The 17,880-nt window shown below is 45.9% G+C and overlaps 2 protein-coding genes across 6 annotated transcripts in view; one reads left to right on the forward strand and one right to left on the reverse strand.

Moving 5' to 3' along the window:
* The window catches only part of AIP (AHR interacting HSP90 co-chaperone), a 31,888-nt gene extending 22,570 nt beyond the window's left edge, over window positions 1–9,318 (forward strand). Inside the window, exons 5-6 of the mRNA XM_077251151.1 lie at window positions 7,166–7,307; window positions 8,315–9,318. Of these exons, the coding sequence (XP_077107266.1) occupies window positions 7,166–7,307; window positions 8,315–8,517 (345 nt within the window). The 3' untranslated portion in view covers window positions 8,518–9,318. The remainder of the gene's footprint in view (window positions 1–7,165; window positions 7,308–8,314) is intronic.
* CDK2AP2 (cyclin dependent kinase 2 associated protein 2) lies at window positions 8,801–15,317 on the reverse strand. 5 transcript variants are annotated; one of them, XM_077251161.1, is made up of 4 exons: window positions 15,168–15,317; window positions 10,094–10,194; window positions 9,042–9,177; window positions 8,801–8,959 (listed from the first exon to the last, which is right to left on the reverse strand). In XM_077251161.1, exons 2-4 carry the CDS (start codon window positions 10,106–10,108, stop codon window positions 8,892–8,894), a joined length of 219 nt encoding a protein of 72 aa, XP_077107276.1. In that variant the 5' UTR covers window positions 10,109–10,194; window positions 15,168–15,317; the 3' UTR covers window positions 8,801–8,891. The 5 variants fall into 5 exon arrangements, with proteins under 5 accessions (XP_077107276.1, XP_077107277.1, XP_077107273.1 ...); XM_077251162.1 differs by having other exon boundaries at window positions 15,158–15,263; XM_077251158.1 differs by lacking the exon at window positions 15,168–15,317 and adding an exon at window positions 14,788–15,160.
* Between the last annotated feature and the right edge of the window lie 2,563 nt (window positions 15,318–17,880).

A 17,880-nucleotide genomic window follows, 5' to 3' on the forward strand; every position in this document is an offset into this window, starting at 1 on the left:
AATACGTGGCACTTATATACGTGGCACTTATATACGTGGCACTTATGACTGTCAGAAAATGTTCAGTAAACGGTTAGGGGTGAGGTTAGGGGTAGGGTTTCAGGTAGAATTGGGGAGTTTCCACTGTTCAGGCACATCAGGGGCTCTCCAAACGCGACATGGCGTCCAATCTCAATTCCAGCCAATTCTGCGTTGAAAAAGTAAAACAGTGCTCCTTCCCTTCCGAGCTCTCCCGTGCGTCCAAAAAGGGGTTTACCCCAACATATGGGGTATCAGCGTACTAGGGACAAATTGAACAACAACTTCTGGGGTCCAAGTTCTCTTGTTATCCTTGGGAAAATAAAAATTTGGGGGGCTAAAAATCATTTTTGTGGGAAAAAAAATATGTTTTATTTTCACGGCTCTGCGTTGTAAACTGTAGTGAAACACTTGGGGGTTCAAAGTTCTCACAACACATCTAGATAAGTTCCTTGGGAGGTCTAGTTTCCAATATGGGGTCACTTGTGGGGGGTTTGTACTATTTGGGTACATCAGGGGCTCTGCAAATGCAACGTGACGCCTGCAGACCAATCCATTTAAGTCTGCATTCCAAATGGCGCTCCTTCCCTTCCGAGCTCTGTCATGCGCCCAAACAGTGGTTCCCCCCCACATAGGGGGTATCAGCGTACTCAGGACAAATTGGACAACAACTTTTAGGGTCCAATTTATCCTGATACCCTTGTGAAAATACAAAACTGGGGGCTAAAAAATCATTTTTGTGAAAAAAAAAAATAATTTTTATTTTCACGGCTCTGCGTTATAAACTGTAGTGAAACACTTGGGGGTTCAAAGTTCTCACAACACATCTAGATAAGTTCCTTGGGGGGTCTAGTTTCCAATATGGGGTCACTTGTGGGGGGTTTGTACTGTTTGGGTACATCAGGGGCTCTGCAAATGCAACGTGACGCCTGCAGACCAATCCATTTAAGTCTGCATTCCAAATGGCGCTCCTTCCCTTCCGAGCTCTGTCATGCGCCCAAACAGTGGTTCCCCCCCACATAGGGGGTATCAGCGTACTCAGGACAAATTGGACAACAACTTTTAGGGTCCAATTTATCCTGATACCCTTGTGAAAATACAAAACTGGGGGCTAAATTTCATTTCTGTGAAAAAAAAAAAATTATTATTTTCACGGCTCTGCGTTATAAACTGTAGTGAAACACTTGGGGGTTCAAAGTTCTCACAACACATCTAGATAAGTTCCTTGGGGGGTCTAGTTTCCAATATGGGGTCACTTGTGGGGGGGGGTTTAATGTTTAGGCACATCAGGGGCTCTCCAAACGCAACATGGCATCCCATCTTAATTCCAGTCAATTTTGCATTGAAAAGTAAAATAGCGCTTCTTCCCTTCTGAGCTCTGCTATGCGCCCAAACAATGGTTTACACCCACATATGGGGTATCGTCGTACTCAGGACAAATTGCACAACAACTTTTGTGGTCTAATTTCTTCTCTTACCCTTGGGGAAATAAAAAAAATGGGGGTGAAAAGATCATTTTTGTGAAAAAATATGATTTTTTATTTTTACGGCTCTGCATTATAAACTTCTGTGAAGCACTTGTTGGGTCAAAGTGCTCAACACACATCTAGATAAGTTCCTTAAGGGGTCTACTTTCCAAAATGGTGTCACTCGTGGGGGGTTTCAATGTTTAGGCACATTAGGGGCTCTCCAAACGCAACATGGCGTCCCATCTCAATTCCAGTCAATTTTGCATTGAAAAGTCAAATGGCGCTCCTTCCCTTCTGAGCTCTGCCCTGCGCCCAAACAATGGTTTACACCCACATATGGGGTATCAGTGTACTCAGGACAAATTGCACAACAATTTTTGGGGTCCAATTTCTTCTCTTACCCTTGGGAAAATAAAAAATTGGGGGTGAAAAGATCATTTTTGTGAAAAAAATATGATTTTTTATTTTTACGGCTCTGCATTATAAACTTCTGTAAAGCACTTGTTGGGTCAAAGTGCTCACCACACATCTAGATAAGTTCCTTAGGGGGTCTACTTTCCAAAATGGTGTCACTTGTTAGGGGTTTCAATGTTTAGGCACATCAAGGGCTCTCTAAATGCAACATGGCGTCCCATCTCAGTTCCAGTCAATTTTGCATTGAAAAGTCAAATGGCGCTCCTTCCCTTCCGAGCTCTGCCCTGCGCCCAAACAATGGTTTACACCCACATATGGGGTATCAGCGTACTCAGGACAAATTGCACAACAATTTTTGGTGTCCAATTTCTTCTCTCACCCTTGGGAAAATAAAAAATTGGGGGTGAAAAGATCATTTTTGTGAAAAAATATGATTTTTTATTTTTACGGCTCTGCATTATAAACTTCTGTAAAGCACTTGTTGGGTCAAAGTGCTCACCACACATCTAGATAAGTTCCTTAGGGGGTCTACTTTCCAAAATGGTGTCACTTGTTAGGGGTTTCAATGTTTAGGCACATCAGGGGCTCTCCAAATGCAACATGGCGTCCCATCTCAATTCCAGTCAATTTTGCATTGAAAAGTCAAATGGCGCTCCTTTGCTTCCAAGCTCTGCCATGCGCCCAAACTGTGGTTTACCCCCACATATGGGGTATCAGCGTACTCAGGACAAATTGTACAACAACTTTTGGGGTCTATTTTCTCCTGTTACCCTTGGTAAAATAAAACAAATTGGAGCTGAAATAAATTTTGTGTGAAAAAAAGTTAAATGTTCATTTTTATTTAAACATTCCAAAAATTCCTGTGAAACACCTGAAGGGTTAATAAACTTCTTGAAAGTGGTTTTGAGTACCTTGAGGGGTGCAGTTTTTAGAATGGTGTCACACTTGGGTATTTTCTATCATATAGAACCGTCAAAATGACTTCAAATGAGATGTGGTCCCTAAAAAAAAATGGTGTTGTAAAAATGAGAAATTGCTGGTCAACTTTTAACCCTTATAACTCCGTCACAAAAAAAAATTTTGGTTCCAAAATTGTGCTGATGTAAAGTAGACATGTGGGAAATGTTATTTATTAAGTATTTTGTGTGACATATGTCTGTGATTTAAGGGCATAAAAATTCAAAGTTGGAAAATTGCGAAATTTTCAAAATTTTCGCCAAATATTCGTTTTTTTCACAAATAAACGCAAGTTATATCGAAGAAATTTTACCACTAACATGAAGTACAATATGTCACGAGAAAACAATGTCAGAATCGCCAAGATCCGTTGAAGCGTTCCAGAGTTATAACCTCATAAAGGGACAGTGGTCAGAATTGTAAAAATTGGCCCGGTCATTAACGTGCAAACCACCCTTGGTGGTGAAGGGGTTAACCCCAACCCTAACTTTAGCCCTAACCCTAACGGGAAAATGGAAATACATTTTTTTAATTTTATTATTTTTCCCTAACTAAGGGGGTGATGAAGGGGGGTTTGATTTACTTTTATAGCGTTTTTTTATAGCGGATTTTTATGATTGGCAGCTGTCACACACTAAAAGACGCTTTTTATAGCAAAAAAGTTTTTGCGTCTCCACATTTTGAGACCTATAATTTTTCCATATTTTGGTCCACAGAGTCATGTGAGGTCTTGTTTTTTGTGGGACGAGTTGAAGTTTTTATTGGTAACATTTTCGGGCACGTGACATTTTTTGATCGCTTTTTATTCCGATTTTTGTTAGGCAGAATGACCAAAAACCAGCTATTCTCGAATTTCTTTTTTGGGGGGGGGCGTTTATACCGTTCCACGTTTGGTAAAATTGATAAAGCAGTTTTATTCTTTGGGTCAGTACGATTACAGCAATACCTCATTTATATCTTTTTTATGTTTTGGCGCTTTTATGATAAAAACTTTTATAGAAAATAATTATTTTGGCATCGCTTTATTCTGAGGACTATAACTTTTTTATTTTTTTGCTGATGCTGTATGGCGGCTCATTTTTTGCGGGACAAGATGACGTTTTCAGGTGTACCATGGTTATTTATATCCGTTTTTTTGATCGCGTGTTATTCCACTTTTTGTTCGGCAGTATGATAATAAAGCGTTTTTTTGCCTTTTTTTTTTTTTTTTAAACGGTGTTCACTAGTGGGACAGTTTTATAGGTCGGGTCATTATGGACGCAGTGATACTAAATATGTGTACTTTTATTGTTTTTTTTTTATTTAGATAAAGAAATGTATTTATGGGAATAATATTTTTTTTTTCTTTATTTAGGAATTTTTTTTTTTTTTTTTACACATGTGGAAATTTTTTTTTTTTTAACTTTTTTACTTTGTCCCAGCGATCTGACTTACAGCGCTGCAGGCTTACCAGCGCTTGCTCTGAGCAGGCGCTTGGTAAGCCACCTCCCTGCAGGACCCGGATGCAGCCCCGCGGCCACTTTGGATCCGGGGCCTGCAGGGAGAGGAGGTAAGAGACGCTCGGAGCAACGCGATCACATCGCGTTGCTCCGAGGGTCTCAGGGAAGCCTGCAGTCATTTTTGCAATTTTTCTCTCTGAAGTGTTGGGAAACCAGTTACAGCTAGAAAAAAAAAGACATATGTTCTTCTGGCATTTTCCACCAAGATGCTTAGACAGAATCTGTCAGCAGGTTTTTGCTATTTAATCTGAGAGCAACATGTATCTGTTACTGGGCTGTTTGTTTGTTTTTTTTTTTTTTTTAAGTGTTTTATCCAGGGCTGTGGAGTCAGTGTCCATTTTGGTGAAACTTGGAATCTGTATAAAACGGACCGACTCCTAAAACATATAATAAATTGGGTACAGTAGTCCAGTGCAGGATGGACCGTAAGTGTTTTCATAAGAATTTGGGAAAGTTGTGAAATGTCCTATAAAGGTCTGTTCTGTTCCTGATCGAAGGATCTCGGCTGTTAGTTGAGATGAATCTGTGCTGCACTTAAGCACATGCTCAGTAGTGACCGGTGCTGTGGGGTCCGAGTCATAAGGAGATTATTCTTAGAGGACCAGGTGCCTGATGCCTCCTAGTCAACTGCACTTTGTAACCCCTTCGCTACCACTGATTGACAGCTTTTGCTTCCTGTGCACATTGACATCTGCCAATCATTGGTGTGGGCTGAGTTATACAGGGCTCGGCAAAACACTGCAGCAGCTGCAGCAGAGAGAACTGATTGTATCAGAATTATAGCATGCGGACTAGTAAGTGACATATCACTGGAATTGGTTGAATGCTGGTGTAAGAATACATAGCAAAAACCTGGTGGCAGATTACCTTCAGTACATTACAATGGAAGTCAATGGGAAGGATATAAAGACACACAAGGCAACTTTTTTAATTTTTTTTACAGCATGTCATCTGTCTCACGTACAAGGGAAAACACCAATAAAACTGTACAAAGAGAATGTGGAAACGTCAAACACAACTGGGAAGGAAAAAAAAATGTAGAAAAAAAAACCTCTAGAAACGCCCCAAAATAAGGCTTCAGATACACAACACTATTGGAAAGGAGTGAACCCTGAAACTTCTTTTGCTTGAAAAACTGATATTTTTGACCTACGGAAAAAGATGCAGTGTGAATACACCCTTAGGCCATGTTCACACTTTGCGGCGTCCCTCTGCGGGTTCTCCCGCAGCGGATTTGATAAATCTGCAGGGCAAAACCGCTGCGGTTATCCCTGCAGATTTATCGCGGTTTGTTCTGCGGTTTCCGCCTATACTATTGATGCTGCATATGCAGTAATATGCAGCATCAATAGTAATGTTAAAAATAATAAAAATTGGTTATACTCACCCTCTGACGTCCGATCTCCTCGGCGCTGCACCCGGCGGTCCGGTCCCAAAGATGATGTGCGAGAAGGACCCTTCGTGACGTCACGGTCATGTGACCGCGACGTCACCGCAGGTCCTGTTCACATAGCAACTCTGACCGGCCGGCCGCGTGCAGCGCGAGAGGTGAGTATAACATGATTTTTTATTTTTCTTTTTTTTTTTACCCCAAATATGGTTCCCAGGGCCTGGAGGAGAGTCTCCTCTCCTCCACCCCGGGTACCACCCGCACATTAGCCGCTTACTTCCCGCAACGTGGGCACAGCCCCATGCGGGAAGTAAGCGGTTCAATGCATTCCTATGTGTTCAGAATCGCAGCGATTCTGCACAAAGAAGTGACATGCTGCGGGTTTTAAACCACTGCATTTCTGCGCGGTTTTTCCCGCAGCATGTGCACAGCGGTTTGCGGTTTCCATAGGGTTTACATGTAAATGGAAACGCTATGGAAACTGCTGCGGACCCGCAGCATCAAAATCGCGGCGGTTCCGCAGTAAAAACCGCAAAGTGTGAACATGGCCTTAAAGTAGTGGTGGGGAGTACTGTTAGTTAGTGTTCTTTCTACATGATTTCACCCAATGGGCACTGACCAAAGGAAACTGTCATGTCAAAAAATGCTGCTACTCTGCGGCCTGTGCATTAAAAGCCCGGCTACTGGTAGGAAACAACCTTTATTCATCTCCTGGCAGCCTCTGGCTTTGTCATGTGGGGCAGGACTTCCATTACCACTCAGTACATGTGAGCAGCGGCTGTAAGCATGCCTCAGAACTGACTGCCGGTTCGGCAGTACCTTAGTGCTGTGCCGGCTGTTAGTGCTGGTGGCGTTGTTACAGTTGCCACTCAATATGTATTGAGGGGTGACTGAAGCTACGCCTCTGACTGAAAGCAGAAGACGGCCTCCCTGTAGTTGGGATTTCAGTTTGGCGGCCAGCACAGCTTCATAATGCTATTAACATGCAGCTTAATAGGATTTTTTAACAGGTTCCCTTTAAGGCTACGATCACACTATCCGTATTTGTAAGCCAAAACCAGGAGTGGGTCAAAAGTACAGAAGAGGTGACGTGTTGCTATTATACTCTTATTTTATTGTTCCTCACCTGGTTTTGACATACAAATACTGAACACATACTAATAATATGACTGTTGCCTAAGAGTATATTTATATTTCAATAACTTTTATTGTGGGGAAATGTTACGTTTTTGCAGTGGGTATATTTACAAGAGGTTTCTTGATGCTTGCAGCATGATGAGTTTTTCTGTAATATTGGGTGCCCCTCACAACACAAGGCAAAGTTCTCAGCAGTCCAATACTGACTGTCGCACCATAAAGCCTTTTGACTTGGACCTCATGTAGTGTTATACTCAATGCATATTGCTTTGTTGTCTCAGGAGCAGCCTGGATCTCCGGATTGGATCTCTCTTGACACAAAGATCACACCATTGCTTTTAAATTACTGTCAATGCAAATTGTTGGAGGGTGAATACTACCAAGTGCTGGAGCACTGCTCCTCAATATTAAACAAGTACTCAGGTATGTATTGCAGTGCATATACTCTACTTCTCAGCATCTGAGGACTTCTCTCTTCTAAAGAAGCTTAGATGGGTTTCCTAGTTTTCAAAAACCCACTACCACTGTCCTTCAGTTTGTTTAAAGAAAACCAGAACTGTGCTTACTCACCCTCCATGGGTCTAGAGCAGAGTCGCCACTCCAGTGTCAGATGGTGTCTGTAGCGCTGACATGTCAACAGCACTGCAGCCAATAGGGAGCTCAGCGGCTCTGCTTGTGTTTACTGGCTGGAGCGCCGTATGTGAGGTCACCGGGGAAGGCCGAGTAAAGCAAACCGGAGTCTTCAGAAATTGGAACACACTATTAGTGGAGGAACTTTTTCAAATAGTGACTTTTTCTTATTAAAAATATTCCTATTTGTGGCAAATAATTTAGTCAGAGATGGAGTGCAGCTTGTGCACAGTGAAGATCTCTGCTTGGTCTGCTCTTTACTGGCTGCAGAATAAGATGACTTGAGGATGAGGCTGCTGCTGCTTATATTGAACTGTTCCCCAATCTTCAGATGACGTGTCAAGAGATGCGACTGCCCCATAACATTGTCAAGGCAGCTGTGCGAGTATTGTGGATGGGTCCTATTAGAATTAGTAGAACCCATGCATGATGTCTGCTGGGTCTTGGGCACTTCTACCACCCATCTGCAGTAGTACTGGAAGGAAACTTTACAGCAAGTTTAATACTGTAACAGCTTCTCTCACTTTCTGCTCTGTGTGTATTCTAGCCTTAGGAACAATCTTTCCCACTTGCCAAACAGCAGTCTCCTCCCTGTTGTACAGGTGAAAGGATCCCGTTTACATGTGCTGGTGTAATTGTAGTGTGGTGCTGTGATGCCTAATGCATGGCCAGAGGGAGAAGACTTAGTTTGGTTTTTAAGTCCCTATTGTGCCCCCATGGATGAGGCACAGCGCAGAGTTTGCAGAAGTGTTCCTTTAATAGCAGCCTTTCTCTACAGTCATCTTTCTGTCCTATTTCAGATAACGTGAAAGCTCTGTTTAAGCGAGGACGAGCACACGCTGCTGTTTGGAATGCATCAGAAGCGGAGCAAGACTTTTCACGGGCTGTTGAACTGGACCCATCCCTTGCCCCCCTAGTTGCTAAAGAGTTGAAGAAGCTCGAGGTGCGTTTAAGTGAAAAAGATGAAGAGGACAAAGCCAGATTTCGAGGCATCTTCAAATGACTGCTCCAGCAGGCTCCATCATATCTAGGTCAATGCTCCATTCTCAACCTGTGACTTGCACAATATACCTGTGGCCTTCAAGCCATTCTGTCTGCTAAACCACATCTTCTGCTGAGTGGCAGATCAACGCATGAATTATGGTTTGATTGTATTTCTAGATACAATAACGGCAGAGTTCAGCAATGGCTGCTACTTCAGACAAAAGGAAAATTGGAAGTATTGCTCTACCATGTTCCAATAACAGCTGGACACAAACCTAGTCCCTCCTAGTAGAAACGCACAATTGTGTCACCAAGAGTAACTTTATTTGCTTACATATATAATATATATATAAAAAGTGGAAAGTGTTAACAAAGTGCTAAGTCGGGAGATGGTCACGTACGTGCGTTGCGCTCTGTTTCGGCGAGGCATTCTCTCACTAGAGCCCTGGCATGAATGATACCTGCGGTGATACAACATACAGATTAGTGACCAGGGCACATGCTTCCACTCCTTTTAGTTTCTACCTTAGTTTTTATACGCACCTCTTTTTAACCTCTCCATTGCACTTTTGCTCCCAGCGTAAGTCGGTCTGATCTCTCTCCCCATCTCTTCAATGACCGACAGCAGATCGCTATAAGTCCCCTGGGACACGGCCTGTGATACGGCGGGCTTCACTCCCTGGTAATAGAGATTGCATTTTTACATCCCTCCCATGCTAATGTCACCTCACCCTGCTCACACATTAATATTTTGTATTGTTTGTATATTTATATCACTGCATGCAAACCTGTGTACTCAATAAATGAAATGTTACATCTCCCTGTAGTAGTAATTACAATTCTTTGCCTGCAGATATCGCTACAAATGCACACAGGGCAAATGTGTGAAACATGACTGTCTATGGGCACATAGTTTGGCACCGAGGCTATGTTCCCACAATGAGCATTTGGCCAGTTTTTAATGTTTCTGCACCTATTAGGTTAATTGTATTTACCGTGCTGTGGGTTTTTAATTTTGGTATGCCATTTTAAATAAAGCAGCTTTGTTTTGATACTTTTTAAGATTTTTGATTAGTGGGGCGTTTTTACCTGTGGTTTCTCCACATCTCATGCAATTCAATGAGGGAAGTTGGCACATAACTCACTGACATGCTGTAAGACACTAAGTGTAACTCTCAGAGTCGTGGAGTCGGAGTCCATTTTGGTGGAGTCGGTGTCATGGAAATTGAGGAGTCAGGTTTGGCTTACCGACTTCACAGCCCTGGTCAGAGAATTAAAAGCTCATGCCCTAGTAGACCTACTGTAAAGGTGGAACATTTCAGGCTAGAAATGAAGCTGGTGACTTTTGTGGGCTTTTATGAAAGAAGCGTAGTCCGATTATGTCACAGACTACCATAAACTACATTGCCACACAGAAACCCCCCTCTACATGCAAGCACCACAGGTCTGATTCTGCAGCCATGTCTCTGGTCGGAATACTGTAATGCTTGATCTACATTCTGTAGCATTCAGCTGCTTTTGGTTGGGTCCTGCTCCTCCTTGTCCACTTTCCTTGCTCCAGGCCTATGCACTGCATACATGACACATTCTCTCACCTGAATAAAGCCCATAGAAGGGGGTCCAAAGTCACTGAAGATGGGTCGGAAAGAAGAGATTGAAACGACTCCTGATGGAGAAGAAACTGCGGCTCCTGGCACTGCAAACCACATCAGATGAGGGGATGAGATGTTTATGGCTGCACACAACTAGCAATCCACAGTATAAAGCAAGTTACAGGGGGACACAAACAGTGACAATGTTGGCATTCATAGATGTAGATGGAAAAAGATTTGTGACAGAAAGGTAAAAGGATTACTCCAACAGCAGGAAATAGAGACATACATAACAGCGTACTCAACAATGTCTGCGGTGAGCCTTATATAAAGGAATGGTCTAAACCAAGTCATAAGCGCAATCCAGCACACAGAGAAAATTGCCCATGGCGCTCATCTCGGTACTGCATCACACCAATGTAATGGGAAGAGGGAAAAATCAACAATACAAGCACCATAAGGGTTAACAAATAATTGCTGGAAATGCACAATTAAGAATCACAAAGTTGCCTTTACAAACAGGCAGCAGCCCTGGTGCTCTCAGAATGTTTGTGTATTACATGGATAGCCATTCATCTGCAGGAACACCTGATCCCCAAAGGGTTAAAGAGGCTGAGCCCATGTGATGGATGGGAACAATAGCCAACCATCTAGTGTCCATGGCTTATGTCCCATGAGCACAGTACATGTAGTGCCAAGTAAGGGCTCGGATCACTTCACAGAAGATCATGATGGCTCTCCATTAATCACGTGACTGACACATGACTCAATGTAAGGGCACCATGTGATCTACCATGAAGGCACATCCTGTTATTTACGAGGGAACCTTTACATTTATATATGCAAATTGCCTCTTCTGAGGAAAAGAGGACTTAAACTCTATAGCGCCACCTGTTGGAAGTAGCGATCCTACAAGTCACAATCAACCCTTTAACGAGTCGTGCAATATGACTTAGGATAAAAGCCAAATCAGTATCTCAGTTCGCAGACATGGTGTTTCGGGACTGTTGGCCCTCGTCAGTGCGAAGCATGAGAACTGATTTGGCTAGGTGAGAGGCTCTGGACTGGGGTCTAAGGGGTAACGTTTCTCCTTACGGGGAGTGACATACCAGCTGGCTTGTCAAGGTAAGGAGACTTATTCGCCGTGCAATGCTCCTCTGGGAAATTAAATATGCAAATTGCCTCTTCTGAGGAAAAGAGGCCTTAAACTCTATAGCGCCACCTGTTGGAAGTAGCGATCCTATAGTGAGCAAAAATGGTCTGTCAGCACAGAATGACTGTCCAGACATTAATACACCTTCCCACCTGCTTGTTTCCCCTCTATCTCCACCCTCTCTCCTGTGATTGACAGCTCTTGCCTCAGAGCCAGAAGTAGGTGGGTACATGCACTTCAAATACTTGCACCCGCCACAGTGCACCAAGTGTGTGTACATTGTGTACCGCCATTCTGTGCTGACAGAGTCCCTTTAATAAGAACCTGTCACTTGAGTCATGATGCCCACACCACAGGCAGCACGATAGGTATGGTTTTCTCCAAACCACTCAGGCATGTGTAGTCTAATGATCTGGCTGGGTACCATAGGGGACAAGGCTAGCCCAACATAGACACTGGCCGGCTATCTGTCAGAGTGATGCAGAGAGAATCCTGCTGGGCTAGTCTTTCCCTATTGTCCCCAGATGGATCTTCAATCTCAGCTTCCCCTGCAGTCAGACCAATAAAGGCTCCTGGAATTCAGGCAGTAAGAACTGACCGGTCCCATCTATTAGGTGAGGGTCTCAAAGAGGGTCTGGGGGGCAGAACTCCATAGATTCCCATTCTCTAGCAGTGTATGGTAAGGTGGGACTCTATAATGTCAGCAGCCCCCATTCTGCCAGCAGGAGAGCCCAGGATAAGCTTTCCCATTCTCTGGCAGTGTATGGTAAGGTGGGACTCTATGTCAGCAGCCCCCATTCTGCCAGCAGGAGAGCCCAGGATAAGCTTTCCCATTCTCTGGCAGTGTATGGTAAGGTGGGACTCTATGATGTCAGCAGCCCCCATTCTGCCAGCAGGAGAGCCCAGGATAAGCTTTCCCATTCCCTAGCAGTGTATGGTAAGGTGGGACTCCATGATGTCAGCAGCCCCCATTCTGCCAGCAGGAGAGCCCAGGATAAGCTTTCCCATTCTCTAGCAGTGTATGGTAAGGTGGGACTCTATAATGTCAGCAGCCCCCATTCTGCCAGCAGGAGAGCCCAGGATAAGCTTTCCCATTCTCTAGCAGTGTATGGTAAGGTGGGACTCTATAATGTCAGCAGCCCCCATTCTGCCAGCAGGAGAGCCCAGGATAAGCTTTCCCATTCTCTAGCAGTGTATGGTAAGGTGGGACTCTATAATGTCAGCAGCCCCCATTCTGCCAGCAGGAGAGCCCAGGATAAGCTTTCCCATTCTCTAGCAGTGTATGGTAAGGTGGGACTCTATGATGTCAGCAGCCCCCCATTCTGCCAGCAGGAGAGCCCAGGATAAGCTTTCCCATTCTCTAGCAGTGTATGGTAAGGTGGGACTCTAATGTCAGCAGCCCCCCATTCTGCCAGCAGGAGAGCCCAGGATAAGCTTTCCCATTCTCCGGCAGTGTATGGTAAGGTGGGACTCCATGATGTCAGCAGCCCCCATTCTGCCAGCAGGAGAGCCCAGGATAAGCTTTCCCATTCTCTAGCAGTGTATGGTAAGGTGGGACTCTATAATGTCAGCAGCCCCCATTCTGCCAGCAGGAGAGCCCAGGATAAGCTTTCCCATTCTCCGGCAGTGTATGGTAAGGTGGGACTCTATGATGTCAGCAGCCCCCCATTCTGCCAGCAGGAGAGCCCAGGATAAGCTTTCCCATTCTCTAGCAGTGTATGGTAAGGTGGGACTCTATAATGTCAGCAGCCCCCATTCTGCCAGCAGGAGAGCCCAGGATAAGCTTTCCCATTCTCTAGCAGTGTATGGTAAGGTGGGACTCTATAATGTCAGCAGCCCCCATTCTGCCAGCAGGAGAGCCCAGGATAAGCTTTCCCATTCTCCGGCAGTGTATGGTAAGGTGGGACTCTATGATGTCAGCAGCCCCCATTCTGCCAGCAGGAGAGCCCAGGATAAGCTTTCCCATTCTCTGGCAGTGTATGGTAAGGTGGGACTCCATGATGTCCGCAGCCCCCATTCTGCCAGCAGGAGAGCCCAGGATAAGCTTTCCCATTCTCTGGCAGTGTATGGCAAGGTGGGACTCCATGATGTCAGCAGCCCCCATTCTGCCAGCAGGAGAGCCCAGGATAAGCTTTCCCATTCTCTGGCAGTGTATGGTAAGGTGGGACTCTATGATGTCAGCAGCCCCCATTCTGCCAGCAGGAGAGCCCAGGATAAGCTTTCCCATTCTCTGGCAGTGTATGGCAAGGTGGGACTCCATGATGTCAGCAGCCCCCATTCTGCCAGCAGGAGAGCCCAGGATAAGCTTTCCCATTCTCTAGCAGTGTATGGTAAGGTGGGACTCTATAATGTCAGCAGCCCCCATTCTGCCAGCAGGAAAGCCCAGGATAAGCTTTCCCATTCTCCGGCAGTGTATGGTAAGGTGGGACTCCATGATGTCAGCAGCCCCCATTCTGCCAGCAGGAGAGCCCAGGATAAGCTTTCCCATTCTCCGGCAGTGTATGGTAAGGTGGGACTCTATGATGTCAGCAGCCCCCATTCTGCCAGCAGGAGAGCCCAGGATAAGCTTTCCCATTCTCTAGCAGTGTATGGTAAGGTGGGACTCTATAATATCAGCAGCCCCCATTCTGCCAGCAGGAGAGCCCAGGATAAGCTTTCCCATTCTCCGGCAGTGTATGGTAAGGTGGGACTCTATGATGTCAGCAGCCCCCATTCTGCCAGCAGGAGAGCCCAGGATAAGCTTTCCCATTCTCTGGCAGTGTATGGCAAGGTGGGACTCCATGATGTCAGCAGCCCCCATTCTGCCAGCAGGAGAGCCCAGGATAAGCTTTCCCATTCTCTAGCAGTGTATGGTAAGGTGGGACTCTATAATGTCAGCAGCCCCCATTCTGCCAGCAGGAAAGCCCAGGATAAGCTTTCCCATTCTCCGGCAGTGTATGGTAAGGTGGGACTCCATGATGTCAGCAGCCCCCATTCTGCCAGCAGGAGAGCCCAGGATAAGCTTTCCCATTCTCCGGCAGTGTATGGTAAGGTGGGACTCTATGATGTCAGCAGCCCCCATTCTGCCAGCAGGAGAGCCCAGGATAAGCTTTCCCATTCTCTAGCAGTGTATGGCAAGGTGGGACTCTATGATGTCAGCAGCCCCCCATTCTGCCAGCAGGAGAGCCCAGGATAAGCTTTCCCATCCCCTAGCAGTGTATGGTAAGGTGGGACTCTATGATGTCAGCAGCCCCCATTCTGCCAGCAGGAGAGCCCAGGATAAGCTTTCCCATTCTCCGGCAGTGTATGGTAAGGTGGGACTCTATAATATCAGCAGCCCCCATTCTGCCAGCAGGAGAGCCCAGGATAAGCTTTCCCATTCTCCGGCAGTGTATGGTAAGGTGGGACTCTATGATGTCAGCAGCCCCCATTAGAGAGAAGCATGGAGCCCTCCAGCCAGAAATAACCCTGCACAGGGGATGTGAAGCACACACAGTGGGCGCCCCTTCTCCACAGAGGCGGGTGGTCTGGGAGAGCACGGGACATACAGATGGCAGGCGGTTACCGGGGGTGACGGGGGTGCCCGGGGCGCTGCTGCTTCCTGGCGGTGCCGGGGCGATGGGTTTATACGACATGCTTCCCGGTGACTGGCAGCGGCTGCGGATTGGCTGCTCACAGGAAATGAAGTCTCCTCCCGGCTGCTCCTCCCCCGGGCGCTGCACGGTGCGGTCTCCCGGAATAGCCCGGCTCCGGTTCACGTCCCTCACGGCTTATTAGCTGCCCAGTTACTAGCGGTAACAGCCGCCGACTCGTCGTACAAGTCCGCTCAGCCCTCCCGCTTTCCCGGCCACGTCCCGCCAGACAGCTTCCCTCCCGACGTGCACTGCTTCCCGGTCCAGAAGATAATGGCGCCGGACCGCTCTCAACCCCCTCACCTCAACTCACCCGGCTTCAGCAGCCCTTACGTATCCTGACGTCATGACGCAGCATGCCGGCCGACAAGCCACGCCCCTTAGGGTCGCCGCTGCTGCCACTATTCCCCTGAGTGACCCGGGCGGGCGGGAAAAGTGTCAGGGCTATTGTGTGGCCGCTGTATGAGCGCGTCCCTGGCTGTCAGTGGCGGGAATATTGCGGTTTCTATGGTAACAGACACCTGTACAGGCTGTATACTACACAGTTTGTTTACAGTCTGTTACCATGGAGACACATCGGTCTGCATAAGTGCTGTAAACACAGATAATTTTTAATGCACACTCTTGGCTTCATTTTCATGTTCTTTATTGTTTCTCTTCACATCAGCCAATAGAAAGCGTCCCTCTGGGTGACAGGTAGCCGCCATGTCTTCTGGGCCAGTCTTTCATGTGGTTTTCGTCTCTGGCTTATAAGAGCGCCTTGGCCAATGTATCAGAGAGGCTACGCTAGTGCCCAGCGGGAAGCCACGGGTCGGGCACTAATATATGGCATCTTGGCCACAAGGCCGGTACTCGGATATGAATGACTAGGGGAATCATTTTGGGTTTTTTGGTTCTGTTTTTCTTCCTCTTCTTCAAAAATCCATCAAGTTTTTCTTTTCCGGTTGACGGCTATGTGAGGTGTTATTTGTGGGCGCATCATAGTCAGGAGTAGCACCATATAACACCGCAATGCTGCGACGTTCACATGCAGTAAGAATAACGGTACCTGCTCGGCACGTCGCTGTGTTCCCTGATACCTAATGTTTGCAGAAATAAAGAAATGTATCATGTCACCTAAATCTTAAGGCTACGTTCCCACCGTGGGCTTTCGATGTTGCAGGTTTTCCCAGACACTTTGCTGGAACTGCAAGATGCTGCATTTCCGCAGCAGAGAAAATACACAGAGGTAAAAACGTCATAGTGGGCGCACAGCCTAACGGGTGTTCTCAAGAGTTCCCGATCTCTGGGTGACCGGCCGCTAGCACCCCACCAATCCTGCCTGTGACTGTAGCGGTTGACAATCATGCACATTGTCGCTCCATTCATTCTTATAGGAGTTCTGAAGACCAACTGAGAGTAGCACTCCACTACCTCCGACGGTCCCATCAAAATGGGGCTGTTTCCAATACTCATCCATCACACATTGATGACTTATACAACCCCTGGCAAAAATTATGCTACGCTGTCGGCGGCGCCATCGGCCGTGGCTAACGCTGACACACGGCGGCGGGTTGTTGTTCCGGGGGACTGTAACTTCAGGGAGGACGCTCCCATTGCCAAGGTTCCTTGGACTGTGAAGAAGGACATCGCCAGAAAAGTGGCCATTTTTCCACACAGGACGTTACTTTATGCTGTAAGTGCCGTTCTGCGCGGCAACCTTTTACATTACACATTTTGTTGCACCACCTCTGGCTTTTATAACAGCTTGCAGTCTCTGAGGCATGGACTTAATGAGTGCCAAACAGTACTCTTCATTAATCTGGCTCCAACTTTCTCTGATTGCTGTTGCCAGATCAGCTTTGCAGGTTGGAGCCTTGTCATGGACCATTTTCTTCAACTTCCACCAAAGATTTTAAATTGGATTGAGATCCGGACTATTTGCAGGCCATGACATTGACCTTATGTGTCTTTTTTCAAGGAATGTTTTCACAATTTTTGCTCTGTGGCAGGATGCATTATCATCTTGAAAAATGATTTAATCATCCCCAAACATCCTTTCAATTGATGGGATAAGAAAAGTGTCCAAAATATCAATATAAACTTGTGCATTTATTGAAGACTAGCTGTTTCCAGCCAGCTAACGCTCGGCATGCTCATTGCTATTTAATTAACGCTGCTAGTGATTAAACTAAAGTAAATAATGACAACATTCAATAGCGCTTATGCAGGTGGTAAATTAACTTAAAATGAAGTTAATAACAATAATAATAATTAAAAATCAGAATAATACTAATACATTTTATTTATTTTATTCACAGTATAAAATCAAAAGCAAACTGGATTCGTGTAGTAATGTGTGGGGACAGAGCCTCGTGTGGTAATATGGGGACAGAGCCTCGTGTGGTAATGTGTGGGGATGGAGCCTCATGTGGTAATGTGTGAGGATGGAGCCTCATATGGTAATGTGTGGGTACAGAGCCTTGTGTGGTAATGTGGGGGGATGGAGCCTCGTGTGGTAATGTGTGGGGACGGAGCCTTGTGTGGTAATGTGGAGGGCAGGATTATGTGTGGTAATATGGTGGGGTGCGGGATTATGTGTGGTAATGTGGTGGGGGGAGGGATTGTGTGCGGTAATGTGGTGAGGGCGGGATTATGTGTGGTAATGTGGTGGGGGGGCAGGATTATTATAATAATTATGGGGGATAACTCGGGAGACTTTGCATGGAACAAGACAACTACAGGACACAGTTTTATAAGTGGTAAAGTCTATATTATCACACGGTGATTCAAACAGGTGCAGAGAGAAACTCAAGTCCACAACACTTGGTGTAAATATTATACGCAGCTTAACAGTCTATAGGAAACTTCAGAGGAAAATGTAATCACGCAGAAAGTCTATGAAGCACAATTATTCTTGAGGATACTTGACACGAATAAGTCCATGGTAGTCCAAACACAGATAGATATGCTTATAAGGCAGTTCAAATAATATCTTAGCACACCCAGGGAGGCCTGGGTAAAAGTCTCAGGCTTAAGCAGAGCAG

Source organism: Ranitomeya variabilis, chromosome 4, assembly GCF_051348905.1.
Source record: "Ranitomeya variabilis isolate aRanVar5 chromosome 4, aRanVar5.hap1, whole genome shotgun sequence".
Lineage (NCBI taxonomy): Eukaryota > Metazoa > Chordata > Amphibia > Anura > Dendrobatidae > Ranitomeya > Ranitomeya variabilis.

What these genes read in the sequence shown, in the direction of transcription:
- CDK2AP2 (XM_077251158.1), bottom strand. Translation starts at nt 14,857, where the DNA reads ATGTCGTATAAACCCATCGCCCCGGCACCGCCAGGAAGCAGCAGCGCC. An exon ending in CTTCTATGGGCTTTATTCAG is followed by an intron (nt 9,178 to 10,093) that starts GTGAGAGAATGT and finishes CTCTATTACCAG; the next exon opens with GGAGTGAAGCCCGCCGTATC. An exon ending in AATGGAGAGGTTAAAAAGAG is followed by an intron (nt 8,960 to 9,041) that starts GTGCGTATAAAA and finishes GTATCACCGCAG; the next exon opens with GTATCATTCATGCCAGGGCT.